At 44.3% G+C, this 13,855-nt stretch overlaps 1 protein-coding gene across 1 annotated transcript in view; it reads right to left on the bottom strand.

Moving 5' to 3' along the window:
* LOC136941622 (E3 ubiquitin-protein ligase RNF123) overlaps nucleotides 1–13,759 on the bottom strand; it is a 36,877-nt gene extending 23,118 nt beyond the window's left edge. The window contains exons 1-16 of the mRNA XM_067234198.1: nucleotides 13,603–13,759; nucleotides 12,442–12,579; nucleotides 11,839–11,926; nucleotides 6,242–6,321; nucleotides 5,647–5,744; nucleotides 5,476–5,530; nucleotides 5,165–5,250; nucleotides 4,862–4,948; nucleotides 4,453–4,520; nucleotides 2,866–2,991; nucleotides 2,516–2,630; nucleotides 1,995–2,099; nucleotides 1,664–1,789; nucleotides 1,188–1,280; nucleotides 566–639; nucleotides 106–223 (exon numbers count right to left, since the gene is read on the bottom strand). Of these exons, the coding sequence (XP_067090299.1) occupies nucleotides 106–223; nucleotides 566–639; nucleotides 1,188–1,280; nucleotides 1,664–1,789; nucleotides 1,995–2,099; nucleotides 2,516–2,630; nucleotides 2,866–2,991; nucleotides 4,453–4,520; nucleotides 4,862–4,948; nucleotides 5,165–5,250; nucleotides 5,476–5,530; nucleotides 5,647–5,744; nucleotides 6,242–6,321; nucleotides 11,839–11,926; nucleotides 12,442–12,523 (1,401 nt within the window). The 5' untranslated portion in view covers nucleotides 12,524–12,579; nucleotides 13,603–13,759. The remainder of the gene's footprint in view (nucleotides 1–105; nucleotides 224–565; nucleotides 640–1,187; nucleotides 1,281–1,663; nucleotides 1,790–1,994; nucleotides 2,100–2,515; nucleotides 2,631–2,865; nucleotides 2,992–4,452; nucleotides 4,521–4,861; nucleotides 4,949–5,164; nucleotides 5,251–5,475; nucleotides 5,531–5,646; nucleotides 5,745–6,241; nucleotides 6,322–11,838; nucleotides 11,927–12,441; nucleotides 12,580–13,602) is intronic.
* Between the last annotated feature and the right edge of the window lie 96 nt (nucleotides 13,760–13,855).

Below are 13,855 nucleotides of genomic sequence, written 5' to 3' on the forward strand. Positions count from 1 at the left end.
TCACTGACAAACGCTAAAGCAGAGGGCCGTGGCGTGTGAAAGGAAGCCTGTAATAGGCTGGCTCGGAAGCATCTGTTTAAGTGGAGGTCTGTGATTGGCTGTCACCTCTTTGTCGAAGCGAGTGGGCCACCAGGTGGTGGGGATGAGCTCCTCAAGCCCCGCCTCCTTCACCCTCAGCGGCGTCTTGATGTAGAAGAACACTACGGAGCGAAGCACGTCGAACGTGACTCTGTTAAGGAGCCTCACGCACAGGAACACGGACACATTCCTGATTCTTTAACACGCAGTTCAGTCGTTCATGTGTGGAAATTCACTCACGTGGTGCTGTTCATCATTTCCTTCACTCATTCATTCAATGATTGATTCGCTACTTTTTTTCGTTCCATTAATTTGTTCATCCGTTCATCAGCTGATCCATTCATGAGTTCATTCATGAGTTCATTCATGAGTTCATTCATGAGTTCATTCATGAGTTCATTTATGAGTTAATTCATTCATTAGTTCATTCATTCATGAGTTCATCCATTCATCAGCCAGGGTGAGCGCTGGCGCTTGGGAAGGATATAATACATTGCTGAGAAGATACTTCCTGGACTTCTCATGGTGAAGGACGGCCGTGGTCAGACGCAGGTAATGGATCTGCAGAGCACAGGATCAGGGGCTCGTTAAAAAGCCCATTAACATGTCGGATGCATTCATGTTGCTGCACTCTACAAGTTCCACCCACACACTGAGGAGGGCCGTGAGTGCTGAGTTAGTGTTCTCCTGCTGCCGGCCGGCTGGGACTGAGGCCAACGCTGCTCCAAGCATCTCATCTCCACAGGGAAAGACACAGACCAAGAGCGGAGAGGAAGGGCGCGGTGTTTTGGAATGGGACACAGCCCTGCTAATGTCTTGTGATGTGATGCCTGTGTTGGTTAATATAGCCTTCTAATATCTGACCTCGTCCAGAAAACAACCCTGGATACAATAGGCTTTTATAAGATGACAAATCTATTTTCCATGAAGGCCACCTATCGAGCACAGACAGTGAATAGCTGAGATGCTGAACATTCCTCAACTCCGAAAGGCTAACCTTGGCCGCTTCATGAATGAACACTTAACCCTGACTCCATAAGCACCAAGTCTATTGGCCCAGGGCCCTATTAATATAATCCAGTGTGTGTGTGTGTGTGTGTGTGTCTTACCTGGAAGCCCAGGTCTGGGATGATGGGGGAGAAGCGATAGGCCCTCAGCAGAGACATCATCAGCTGCTTTAGACACTCGTTCACTTCATAGTCCTGAGACAGAGAGACAGGCAGGCAGGCAGACAGCCAGAACAGAGAAACAAACAAACAGGCAGGCAGATAGAAACAGGCAGACAGACAGGCAGACAGACAGACAGGAAGAGAGACATGATTTTAACACAAACCACTGCACAAACTCTCGGCACAATCATGCATTAGCAACTTCGAAAGAATGCAGTAATAAACTCTACAATGACGGGGGCATTAAAATCAGATCATAGAAGACTCAGGTCATATCTTTACCGGTTCTCCCTGACCAATCCAAACCTTAAACATTGAATACAATAGAACAATATAATGTGGAATAAAACTGCTGACAGTTGACTTCACATTTCTAGGTGGCCTCACTATCACATGAGAGAAGCACTTGATTTTACCTCCATGAGCAGCCAGAAGAGGTCCAGCAGCTGCTGGATCAGGGGGTGCTCATCGACTGACCCCCCTCCCTCCAGGATCCCCAGAAGGAAGTTCATGAGAACATCCTCCACCAGGTACACTTTACACTGGGGATGCAATATCACACGACACCTCAGAATAGGGATTCATTATCACCTAACCCTTTACACTTGGGACACAGTATCACACAACATCATAGACTGGGGACGCATTGTCGCACAACACTTTCCACTGGGGGACGCAATATCACACAACATCATTCATGCTTAGCTCCACCAGAATGCCTGCGGACTTGACTGACACGCCACTCACCATGAGCGGGGCAAAGTGGTTGAATATGTGTGCCAGGGTCACCAGGATGGTGGGCTCTCCGTGGAGCTTCCAGGACGAGCATTCTGTCTCCACCAGCCTCTCCTCCTGCAGAGGAACACAAGACGGCCTTCAACTCAGCACCTTCACTAGGCTGTTCAGGGTTTCCCGCAGCACTTTTCAGTTAAGGCGGCCGCCTAAGCAACACACGCCTGCCGCCTTAACAACGTTGTCCGTTTTTTTGTTTATAGCGATATCCGCTGTGTTACTCTGTCCTGTTTTCTCCATTCCAATCCAAAACGCCTGTCTCCCTTCTCTCAGGAACACATTAGTCTATCGCACAAACTAGCCCCCCCCCACACCCCCGATCTTCCTCGTCACAACAAACCTTCCTGATCTCACGATCTGTTGAGCCGCACGGATAAGAGATCAGAATGGTTTTACAATGCAGAGGAAACCAGGTTTAGGACTGATCGATACAGGATGCGAAGTGATATGAGAGGCCTGTAATGGGGTTACGGTACCTGTGTGTCTATGGTGGTGGACAGGATGGTCTTGATGTAACCCAGGAGCTTGTGGGCCTTGAGCAGGTCGGCGGTGGGGGGGTTCTGCAGGGGCAGGTAGCCCTCCACAGGGTACGTACCTCACACACACGTTAAGGAGAAACACTATTTGTGTACCTCAGGGATAATAAAGACAATTAATCTAAATAAAATGAATATGAATCTCAATAGAAATGAGTAAAATTCCAATACTAATGTATTTTAATTTTTAATTTAAAACGGCGTGTTTCACAGGAAATAAAGCAGAGCTGATGGTAGCAGAGGGCAGCAGGTCATAAAGTGGTGTGACCAGCATCGTCAAGAAAGGATATCGGAGAGGGCGGCTGCCAAAGTTGAACGCCACCGACTCTTTGAAGGACAGACTGATTGCAGGGAAGTAGGCGACACCAGGGCCCATCTTGATATCGCTGAAGGCTGTGCCCAGAGATTGGCCATTTCTAACACAACACACACGTCACAAGAGCATAATCACTTTTCCTTTGGCTGTGTGCGTGAAAGCGTTTATAATGCTAGCTGAACACAACTTGAATAGGTGGGCAGAACAAAATTGGACGGAAAAGCTAAAGCCACGATCACACCAGGCACAGCATAAATGGCCGTTCGGTACGTCGACGCAAACATTGCTATCAATCTACGCAAAAATCACAATCAATCTTGAGCAGTTTCACAAACAGTATCGCATAGATGGTGGAGGAGAGCCTTGTTTTGTTAAAGGTATATCCACACTTTATATGATCCAACAAAACGCGAAATTACATTTATTTTAGGCTAGCTAACTCACGAACTATGCTGGCAAGCTTGTTTGCCTAGTCTTGTTAGCCACGTGCATAGCAAAGGTGATTAACCTGCTAGGTAAGTGAGAGATGGAGAAAGTATGACTAAAAACATGAAGTGTTAAAGATCATGGTTTTTCCCCCCACTATGACTAGCTAGACTTGGACTAGAATTGAGCTTTCAACTGAGGCTCTATGAGCCGGCTCTTTTAGGTGAACGTCGGGAGCTGGCTCGCATATCTGAAGAGCCGACTCTATTTTTAATAGATTAATATAGTCTATAGAAATTAAATGATTATGTAATAATGAAATGATGAATGATTTTAATTTTAAAATAATTGACTAATTGAAAGAACAACAAAAAAATTATTATATAGACCTAAAGGCACACACATTCGTTTCGACTAGCCTATCTGATCAGCCTCACATTCTGTTCCTGTCATACACGCGGTGTCAACCAATTATATTGCATGAGGGAGGGCCGTGCCAACTCACACACACACACACACTCTCACACACACACACACACACTCTCACACACACACAGTCAGACTAGTAGTCGACACTCGGAGGAGAGCCGTAACAAATCAATTTATTTTTAAATACATTGTGGTTCAGGTAGAGTATGATTTAATTTAATAATTTAATTAGAATTGTTTTCACACCTATCATAGTCAAAGTCATAGTTAAAACCTGTATTTTTTTAAAGAGCCGTTTGGGAGCCAAAAGAGCCGGCTCTTTTCAGTGAGCTCACAAAAAAGAGCCGGAATGCCGATACAAATCTATATTCGGTGTTCATATTCATTTTCACACTTGCAAATCTTTTTTACCCTAATCATCAATCAATCCGAGTGCGGTAGATTAGCCGCAGCGGTGCAGATTGCTTTCAATTGAAATGAATAGACATCCGGAACGCTTAAAATTAGCCATTCTTGGTATGAACGAGGATTAAGTTTTGATCAATTATAATTTTCGATTTTGCTGGAATATTAAAATGTTTTAGAATTAAACTCATTTGAATTTAATTGAATTAAACTGAATTCAAACTTGACTCAGAGGCTTGAGTCACAGGAAGGCAGAGGTTGCCAAGACAACTGGTGAGATGTCAACAACATGGATACTTACAAACAGAATGTAATGGTGCCCTCATCCAGGTCTATGAGACAGCTGACAATATCACCTGCCGCCCACGACTAGAGAGAAGCACAAGAGGGACACGTCCTAACACAAACACTTCATCTACACGGCTATCAGAGACCACATTCTGTAAAGCACAAACAGGACATGTGCGTAAGAACGTTGTACAGTAGAAGTTCGGTGCTGAAAATACATGAAAATCATTGTGTTTGTTAATTAATTGAACTTAATTTGAAATATGTGCTGAAGTGTTTCATATTCGTAATAATTTATTATCTTTGTAGGTCATATCTTTCTTTTGTTTTGGTCTTGTTCAACAGTTTGCTGTCGCTGGGGTAACCTCCGGTTCAGAGAACAGCATGGTGGTCTGGACTGATCTTCAGAGTTCTCCCCTCACCTTGCCGTAGTTGGTGGTTGTCACGTTCCACTTGCGTACCCGGTTCCCGTCGTAGGCGTAGGAGTCCGGGGTGTCGCCCACGCCCTCCTGTAAACAGGAACATGCTCAAGTACAAACAGGTCTGCTGGACGCTGTGCTGCCTGAGTAAGGCTAGGCCAGGTGATGGCGGCTGTGCTATGCTCTCTGAGGAGAATCACAATTTGTTCACATCGCTCATCTTATACACACATGAATTAACATTCATTCGCAACTGTTCCACACAGACACAAGCACCCACACAGGTAAATACACACACACAGATACCTCCTGGTTGAATCTGCAGTTCAGAGTGCACCATCCGATCTGCATCAGGCCCTGAGAAGATATGAGGACCTCGTACGCCCACTTCCCTGAGGAGAGGGGTCGAAGAGAGGAGGAGATGAGGAGACGAGGAGAAGAGACAAGATGACAAGGAGAGAACACATCACATAAAAAATATACTGTCCCAAATGTACTCTACAATGTATTCTATTGATATATTTCTGAAACTGCAGGTGTTGTGGAAGTTGTAGCTGTAGAGGGGGAGGGGCTTACATATGTAAACAGGTTGTAGCTGTAGAGGGGGAGGAGCTTACCTTTGTAAACACAGGTGGTGGCTCTGATTGAGCTGAAGTTGCTATGTCCGATCACCTGTAGTTGAGAGGAGACAACGGGATCAGACACCCTCACTAATCCGGCTCGCCCCTTGATTTGATTAGGTTTTGATACGGCTTGATTTGTTGTGACATGATCCAGTAGCCGCTCACCCCCAGTAGATCATCGTCTACGAAGAGCAGGCCCTCAAAGCCGCTGGTGTGATCCAGCACCACGGTGAGGGGCCCCAGACGGCCCTCCAGGGTCTGGTCTGATCACACACACACACACAGGAGAACACAGTCAGGATCACATCTAAGATCTAGTCTGGACACACACACACACAGGAGAACACAGGAGAACACAGGACCACATCTAAGATCTACATGCAACCAGACTGAACATATTCATGAAGAACGCTAACTGATTAAATCATTAATGTTTTTAAATAGATTGCTCAGTTAAAGTGTATACTGTAGTAATGGAAGTGTTACAAATTGCCTAATTGGTGTGTGTGTTTGTGTTTGTGTGCGTCATTCCTTGAGGCTGTAGCATCAGTGTGGCTGGCTGGCTGCCATAGCCTACCTCTACGGGTGGCTAATAGCTGCCAGATATCCAATTACTGTCTACACAGGCTTCAGGGTAGAATGATGACACAAATTATTGTGTGTGGTACTACAGTTAGTGTAAATATTATATGTATGTGTGTGTGTGCATACGTGTGTAAGTATGCTTATGCACATACGTGTGTGTGAGTGTGTGACGGACCTTTGCTCTCCTCTGTGGGCTCTCCCTCCAGCAGCAGTCTGTCCAGGTGGGCTTCCAGATCCTGAAAGCCCAGCGGCTTCCTGAGGAGCAAAACAACACAGATGTTATCAGACCACCTGACACCCCTCTCGCTCAACACAGCTGAGCTAACATCGCTCTCCCTCAACACAGCTGAGCTAACATGCTGGGAGTCAGATGGCTGAGCGGTTAAGGAATCGGGCAATTACTCAAAAGGTTGCCGGTTCGATTACCAGCCGTGCTTTCTATAATGCAGCTACAGTCTGACATCTAACGGATCCGCGTGTTCTACTGCTCGTGCAGTGAATGTAGCCCGCCGGCGCCAATCTTGTCCTCGCGATTATGTCAATTTACTCTCTTTACTTTTGGGATTTAAATCAGTTAGCCGATATTGGCGTTTGAAGTGGAGTTCAGAGTGAAAATGTTTCTCAATACACCGAAACCTGGGTAAACACCTGGTAAGCGCCCCATCCCTACACCACGATTAAACACCAATCAACCTAATGCTAAAAATGCCTAGTAGCCTACGAGGCGAAAAGAGTGAGGAGATTCGTCCCGACCTGGCCCGAAGTTTCCCTGGCTTCGACATGATACTGATGGAGAGAGATGATGTACTGCTCAACTTGTAGGGATTTCTCTGGTATTGCAGACAGGTAAGTCAACTGTCATAATTTAGCTTAAACAAATGTAGCTCTAGTTAGCCTATCAAACTTGATCCCACAGAATCAGTCGCTTAACCCCAAATTTCATTTTGAGATTTATAGGGCCTACACCACTGGAAACTAAACGTTAGCTTTACTTTCGTAGCTTACATTAGCTTTCCAATGAACCAATAGTATTTTCCAAAAAATCAAGCGAAGTTATGTCCTTCTACATATAGTCAGAACGGAAATAAGTTAGGCTAATTAGAACTTCGTTTCGCCTGACACTGACAGTTCGTTAGCTACAGCTAACGAAACCATCTCTCGCTCTCAATATTCTGTGAGAACGTCACATATTTAGTTACCCACTAATAGGTTAAATTGCAGTGGTTTGTAATATGTAACCAGTAGGCTATTCAACATGTTGAATGAAACATTTTATGTAGCTACAGCATCAATAGACGGCTACGTGGAAATATACGGCAACACTTTGTTGCAGAAGCATGATGGTACACGTTACATTTCTCAACAATTTGGTTGTCTTTCCAAAAGCTTCCTCCACCATCTTTTTCTTCACTTTTGTGGAGTAGAGCAGAGCATAGCCGAGCCTATTACTATTGGTAATTGCGCTAGTTAGCTACTGTTCTTTTGCCTAAATTATGCCTAAACCGTGCAATGGAACCAAAGGCAATCAGAATGAGAAATTGTTTTTACAAACAAGGAATACCCTAATAACCCTAATAACAATAGGTTCCCTCCTATAGGAGGAACCCTAATTAAGCACACCCAATTAAAGTAGAGCATAGCCGAGCAAACTTTAGTGCCGTTTGTGACTGTGGCTTGCTAGTGAGATACAGTTATCTTCACTTTTAATGAACATATAAGGATCTTAATTTAAAAAGTAGAATGTATAAATAAAATAAGTCTAATGAATCATGGCATATTTTATAATTAAGTATTTACATCTATTTGATTTTATTTAAATAGTCATTGTCTCAAAATGTATTCATTAAAATTCCTTAGAATTAGCATAAGTCTATTAATTCTTAAATATATTAAACATAATCAATTAAAACATACTAAAATGTTTTAAATATGGTTACCTGTGAAACAAGCAAGATTCAAGTGGTTAAAACGTATGAGATTGGTTTACATGCAATTTTCGGGAAGTGAAATCGTTTTGAGGTGGAAATGACGTCAGATTTCGCGCTTTCCCAACCGTTTTTCTTTTCCACCATTTCAACTCAGCTCTGCCTGCCGGGATCGTGACATTTGCTCTGTAACGGTAAGATATCTGCAGTCATCCAATTTATCTGCTAGTAATCCGTGTGCGTACTTATGTTTTACTTGTGCAGTTAATACCGTACTATATTATTTTGAATAATCAAATCCAGTAAATCCGTCATGATACCAAACATTTTCGTCTAGTTTGATAGCTAGCTCTAAGTCTCACATGGTCGATGCTAGAACCTTCAGATAGGGTGGCTAATTTGCGGCTGGCGTCAGTAAAATAGGAACATAGAGTATGTTGCCTGAGCTAGAGACTCGTAGCAAGTACTGTTCAAATTATATATACAAATGTGTAGGTTTTCCCAGCTCCAAATTTAGAATTAACTATTAGCTAACTCAGCTGTGGGTCAGGCTATGCTATTTTTATAGATAAGTATTAACATTGGAGTGAACTAGTGTTGCACAGTAAACCTGTACTAAAGAGACACTTGCATAGCTTCAGTGTTCTTATGCATACATAGGAGACAATCACTGCAAAAGAGCTGCAGTTCCTGTGCAGACAGGAGAACCTAGCAGAACGCCATCTCTGTAGCACTCCATCCAGTCCAGAACCCGGGGTCCTGAAGTCTCGACTTTTACGATACTCAAACGATGCGATGTTAATATACCTCTCTGATCTAACGAGTCTGGCTAGCTGTCGTGACCTCTCAGGTGGGCTTTGGCTACGATGGAGAGCTGGAGAGATGGTTGTTCTGCTAGGTTCTCCCGTCTGCACAGGAACTGCATCTCTTTTGCAGTGATTGTTAAGGAGCCTAATGAAGAATCATGGTCATAATTATGTTGGCCCATGCTACACCCCTTCACCAAGTTTCATATATCGGTCTGGTAGTTTTTTTAATGTGTTCACACACATACAGACCAACTTTCAAACACACACACAGGAGAGAAAACATACCTTCTGACCTGCAGCGGTTTTGCCTGGGTAGATAGGCCTGCGCAGTGGATTTATTTACGTTTTTTGTCTATTTTCAGATAAGATAAAGTTTATCCTTGCTAAAGGTAGAAATTATCACCCTGTTGGATTGTTTACAAGCCAAGTGACAAAATGCTGAACTTATTATTAAAGAATTGCATTGTATGTTCTTTTCAACAGGAAATGGCTGAGACGATTTCCTCAGTGCCATAGAGAGAATGACAGTGGGGATCTATGTCGTGAAAGACACTGCCAGCAGTGAACCCTCTGACGTCAGGATAGTCCTCGAGGGTGTGATGGTGCTTCAAGATCTTGAGAGTGTAGCACTTGCTTCTGCAATGTTGTTTGGGCTCTTTTATGCCTTGAACATAGCCTGGGTGCCAGCCGAACTTAGCCTCGCCCACAATAAAATGTGGTCAGGAAGTTGGGTCGCTCGGTTGGGGAAAAACTATGTCCGAACAAGAGCTGTTCGGACCAATCAAATTGTCAGGGCGGGCTTTATACGATGATGGACAGATGATCAACAGAAACGTAATCAACCACGTCACCAAAGAGCGCTTGGGTTGAATTTGTTTTCAACAAACAACATACTACGTTGCTCTGATTGGTTGTAGGTCTATCCAATTGAACGAAGAGGCATTTTCGAGTTCGGTTGAAACACGCCCCATACTCACAGCCCAACGGAGCGGTATCAGACTCATATTCTGACTATAATTATGAGTATGACAACGTCAGGCTACCTTGAACATGCAGTACCCTACAAAGCTCCGCTACACGTTAAAGACATTTAAAAAGATCATCATGGAGCTGGATGCGGGTGAACTGTCAAGAAAGGCTCATAGCTGGAAAACAAAGCTATGCTGGGCCAAGAGACGTTGGCCCGGTTTCCCAGATTCGTTAAGAAGCTCTTAACGCTAAGAGATGGAAATTCTATATGCAATTAAATTACATAAATATAAAAGATTAGGATTAAATATTTCTGAGAGTGTACTAAAGAGCTAAACAATATGTAAGATATAAAATAAATAATATGCACACCCAATTAAAGTAGAATGGAGTAGAGCCGAGCTTGTGTGTGCCTAAACTGTAGTGACGTTTGTGACTGTGGCTTGCTAGTGAGCTACCATTATCTTCACTTTTACTAATGCTCTGCTCTTCTCTACTGACTTTTTTCTTCCCCGTGGATTATTACTGCAGTTCCCTGCCTCCCACTTTACCCTGACTCAACCCATGGTTTGAGGGAGAAGCCCCCGGATTTCAGGATCTCTTCACCCCCCTCGGTTATCTTAAGTTGACATCATATTACATTTGAGAATCAGTCAAGGGACTGATTATTTGCTTTCTATTTTAGTGACACTTGATCTTACTTATGCATTCCATCTAATTGGGTGTGCTCAAGCCTTCGGCTTGATAGTTATTGATATGATATTGATATGATTATATGATTATGATATTGATAGCATATATAGTTATTATATTCCCACCCCTAAGGATCCCTCAATATTTGGACTACATGGACAACGTCGGTGACAGAAGGTTTGTCTTGGTCCTGATTGAGTTGCTTGTATTCGCGCGAACGTTCCGTTTGTTTTGGACAAGTACATTCAGGTGTTTGACAAGTAAAAAATATGTCTAACTTGCCCGAAGGACAAGTGGCCCGAAAAATGAATGTCAACCCCTGAACACATCCTGTCTCTAATGCTCTGACCCTAATCCTAAACACAGTGCATTACTGGACATTAGACCGATCTGATCCTCACAGATTAAATTACCTACACAAGTCCTTCTCTGGAAACAGAACCTACCAATTTTTCACTACCAACAAGCTACTTAATCCAAATTGTGTTTTGAGATTAATCATGTTGAATTAGCCCTACTGGCCCGTCAGTTAGCTGCCCTTGGTACCACAGTGTCTCAGCCCAGGTCAGAAGGACAGGCCCAGTGTTGCTAGTCTGACTCCTGGTAAACAGCCATGTTTGTTCCCTTGCCGTGTCATCACGGACATCCCCTGCCTTGAGCCAGCAGGGTCTGCATCTCCTGTTTCCTTAGACGCTGGTTTCACACCCTAAACATAGTGTGGGCAGAGTAACCTGAGCTGGGTCTAGCTCTGGGAATGAGGCCGATGGTGCACCATGAAACTCCCACACACACACACATGGAAACAGGCTTTACACACTCACAGACACACCACAGGCCTGCATAGAACCCGACCCATTTGTCAACAGTATCCAAACAGGGTCAGCGAACAACATATCTATGTCTAAGGCACTGTTGCTCAAGTGGATGAACAGCAATATGACAAGTCATAAAATATCTCTTCAAAATTCCAAGACTCAGTATCTCATGTACACACAGTAAACATGCTGACCAGATGCTACTGAGGGCACTAGTTTGGTACCCTGCTGTTCAGAAGAACAAGACTGATATTGTTCCTATGATGTGCTGCCAGCAGAACACACATTGCCGTGAGATGAGTCTGTTATGACGTTACCATGTCCAGTAAGAGTACACTCACAGTCTCAAACTCAGGTTTAACATGAACTGAACAGTGTTATGACTTAATGTGATGGTATAGACATCTGTTCAGGGATGAACCTGGATGTGGGGGATCGGGAGGGATTGAGGAGAGGAGAAGGGAGGCGATACAAGAGGGAAGGAAGGAAAGGAGAGTGGAGGGGAGAGGAAAGGAGAAACAGATGAGAGGAGTAGAAGATGATATAGATTGGGTCCTGTACCTTAGGGAGGCCACTGCAGGCCCCTGCATGCTGCTGGTGGGGAACACACGATGCAGGTAGTCACTCAGCAGCTTCTCATTGATAATACCTGAGGAGAGACCAAGGACGTAAATAATGCAACGAATATTACATTATTAAATATTTTTTTTAAACACACCCGCAACTAGTCATGGCAAGACATAGGGCTATACCAGGCAGACTGCCTCAACAGACTGCATGGCCAGCAATCATAAACTCCACCATCCCGTTTAGCTGTGGTTGAGGGCTAGGCTAATCCAGCGGCTCTGGGGTAGCTAGACCTGGACTAGACTACTCACCACGCAGGTTAAGCATTAGACTTGTAGCCTACACATAGTGAGATGCCAGCTGGTTTAGGTGATCTCCTGATGCTTGTAGCCTACGTCCCTGGTTTCTCTGAACACCAGGGCACACCTCAGGCTAGTTTCATCCCCCTGGATGTCCAGGGCATACCTCAGTCAGGCTAGTCTCATCCCCCTGGATGTCCAGGGCATACCTCAGGCTAGTCTCATCCCCCTGGATGTCCAAGGCATACCTCAGGCTAGTCTCATCCCCCTGGATGTCGGGCCTTGCTCCTTTACTCACCGGTGGTTCTGGGTTTGTCCATGTCGGAGGCCAGTCTGTAGTTGCGTCGGGTCAATGCGGTGCCGCCCCCCTTAGAGCTCATGGTGGCACTCGCTCAGTCTGAGTGGAGAGGACCTGGGGGCCTGGTCCCATGCACAGCTGGGGGACACACAACACACCACACTCAGCAACACTGAGGAACACTTGCTGTAGCCAGGGACAGCATGATGCACTGGAGTCGCATCACTGTGTCTCTTCCGCACACATCTAGGCTTGATGGTGTACAGATGCTAACATGCTCAGTTATGAACGCGGTGCCCTACTGTTAATTAACCTTTCACAAACCCTAACCAGATGTTACATATCAGCAAATATACCATCTGAAATTATCTTATTAGTTAACCTGCCTGTACCTGCATATAATCTACAAAGGGCTATCTAAAATATACACAATACAACACAATGTGAAACACTTGCACTGATGGAGCGCCTAAATTATCGCATTTGTTAAACTCTGTATCATATAAATATAACCTATTCCATTTAAAAGCTTATACCCGTATGGTGAGTATAGCCTGGTCTCTGTTTAAATTGTGTGTGACTATAATCATTCAGATGCCTGAAACCACACAAGGCAAGTATTGGAAAGTGGAGTTTCATTGATCTTTCGCTGTCTTGCTGTCTACTACAGCCAGAGAAACATCTGGCTGAGCATTCTGGAAAGCAAGCTAGCTAGTTAACAGCCAAAGCAATCCTAGTGTAGATGGTGCCCCTCAGCGTTGTTGTCACTGGTTCACACACCTGTATTCCTACAGAACATTCACTTCAATGTGATACTGCAACAACTAAATCCTAGTCGGCATGGATAGTGGCATGCGAACGTTAAGCTTGTTAGCTGGCAGCTGGCTTGCCTAGCTACGTTACAGCTGGTAGCTAAAGCGATCTTCTTTCAAAGCATGATCTTCATCAGATATGGCATATTTCTAACTTGCTGCATAACGACCTTGCTAGTTCAGATAGAGCGCATGCAGGACACTGTCTGGTCTGTGTTGATGTCATGATCATAACTAGCTGTGTCTGTGACAGCCATTGCCCTGATGAGCCTCCTCCGCTAGCTAACGCGTACAGCACAGCAGTAGCAAGCTAGCCAACTGGTAAGCTGACTGGTTGCTATAGACTTACCGGTTCAATATTAAACCCTCCGAAAACGAGTCTGTAGTCCGTATTTTAGGAGATCTAAACTAGAATACTATAAATATCACTTAGTAAGGCAAATTTATATTTTGTACATTGAAATTGTACAATAACAATCCTCTTCTTGTCAAATGATTCCAAGTCACGGAGCGTTAACTAGTCCAAAATAGGTCTGTCGGCAAGAACGCGAAGCTGCTGATGGATGTTGCTGCTTTCGCCGTGAAGCGGGTGAGTGGACCAC

This window comes from Osmerus mordax, chromosome 1 (genome assembly GCF_038355195.1).
Source record: "Osmerus mordax isolate fOsmMor3 chromosome 1, fOsmMor3.pri, whole genome shotgun sequence".
NCBI lineage: Eukaryota > Metazoa > Chordata > Actinopteri > Osmeriformes > Osmeridae > Osmerus > Osmerus mordax.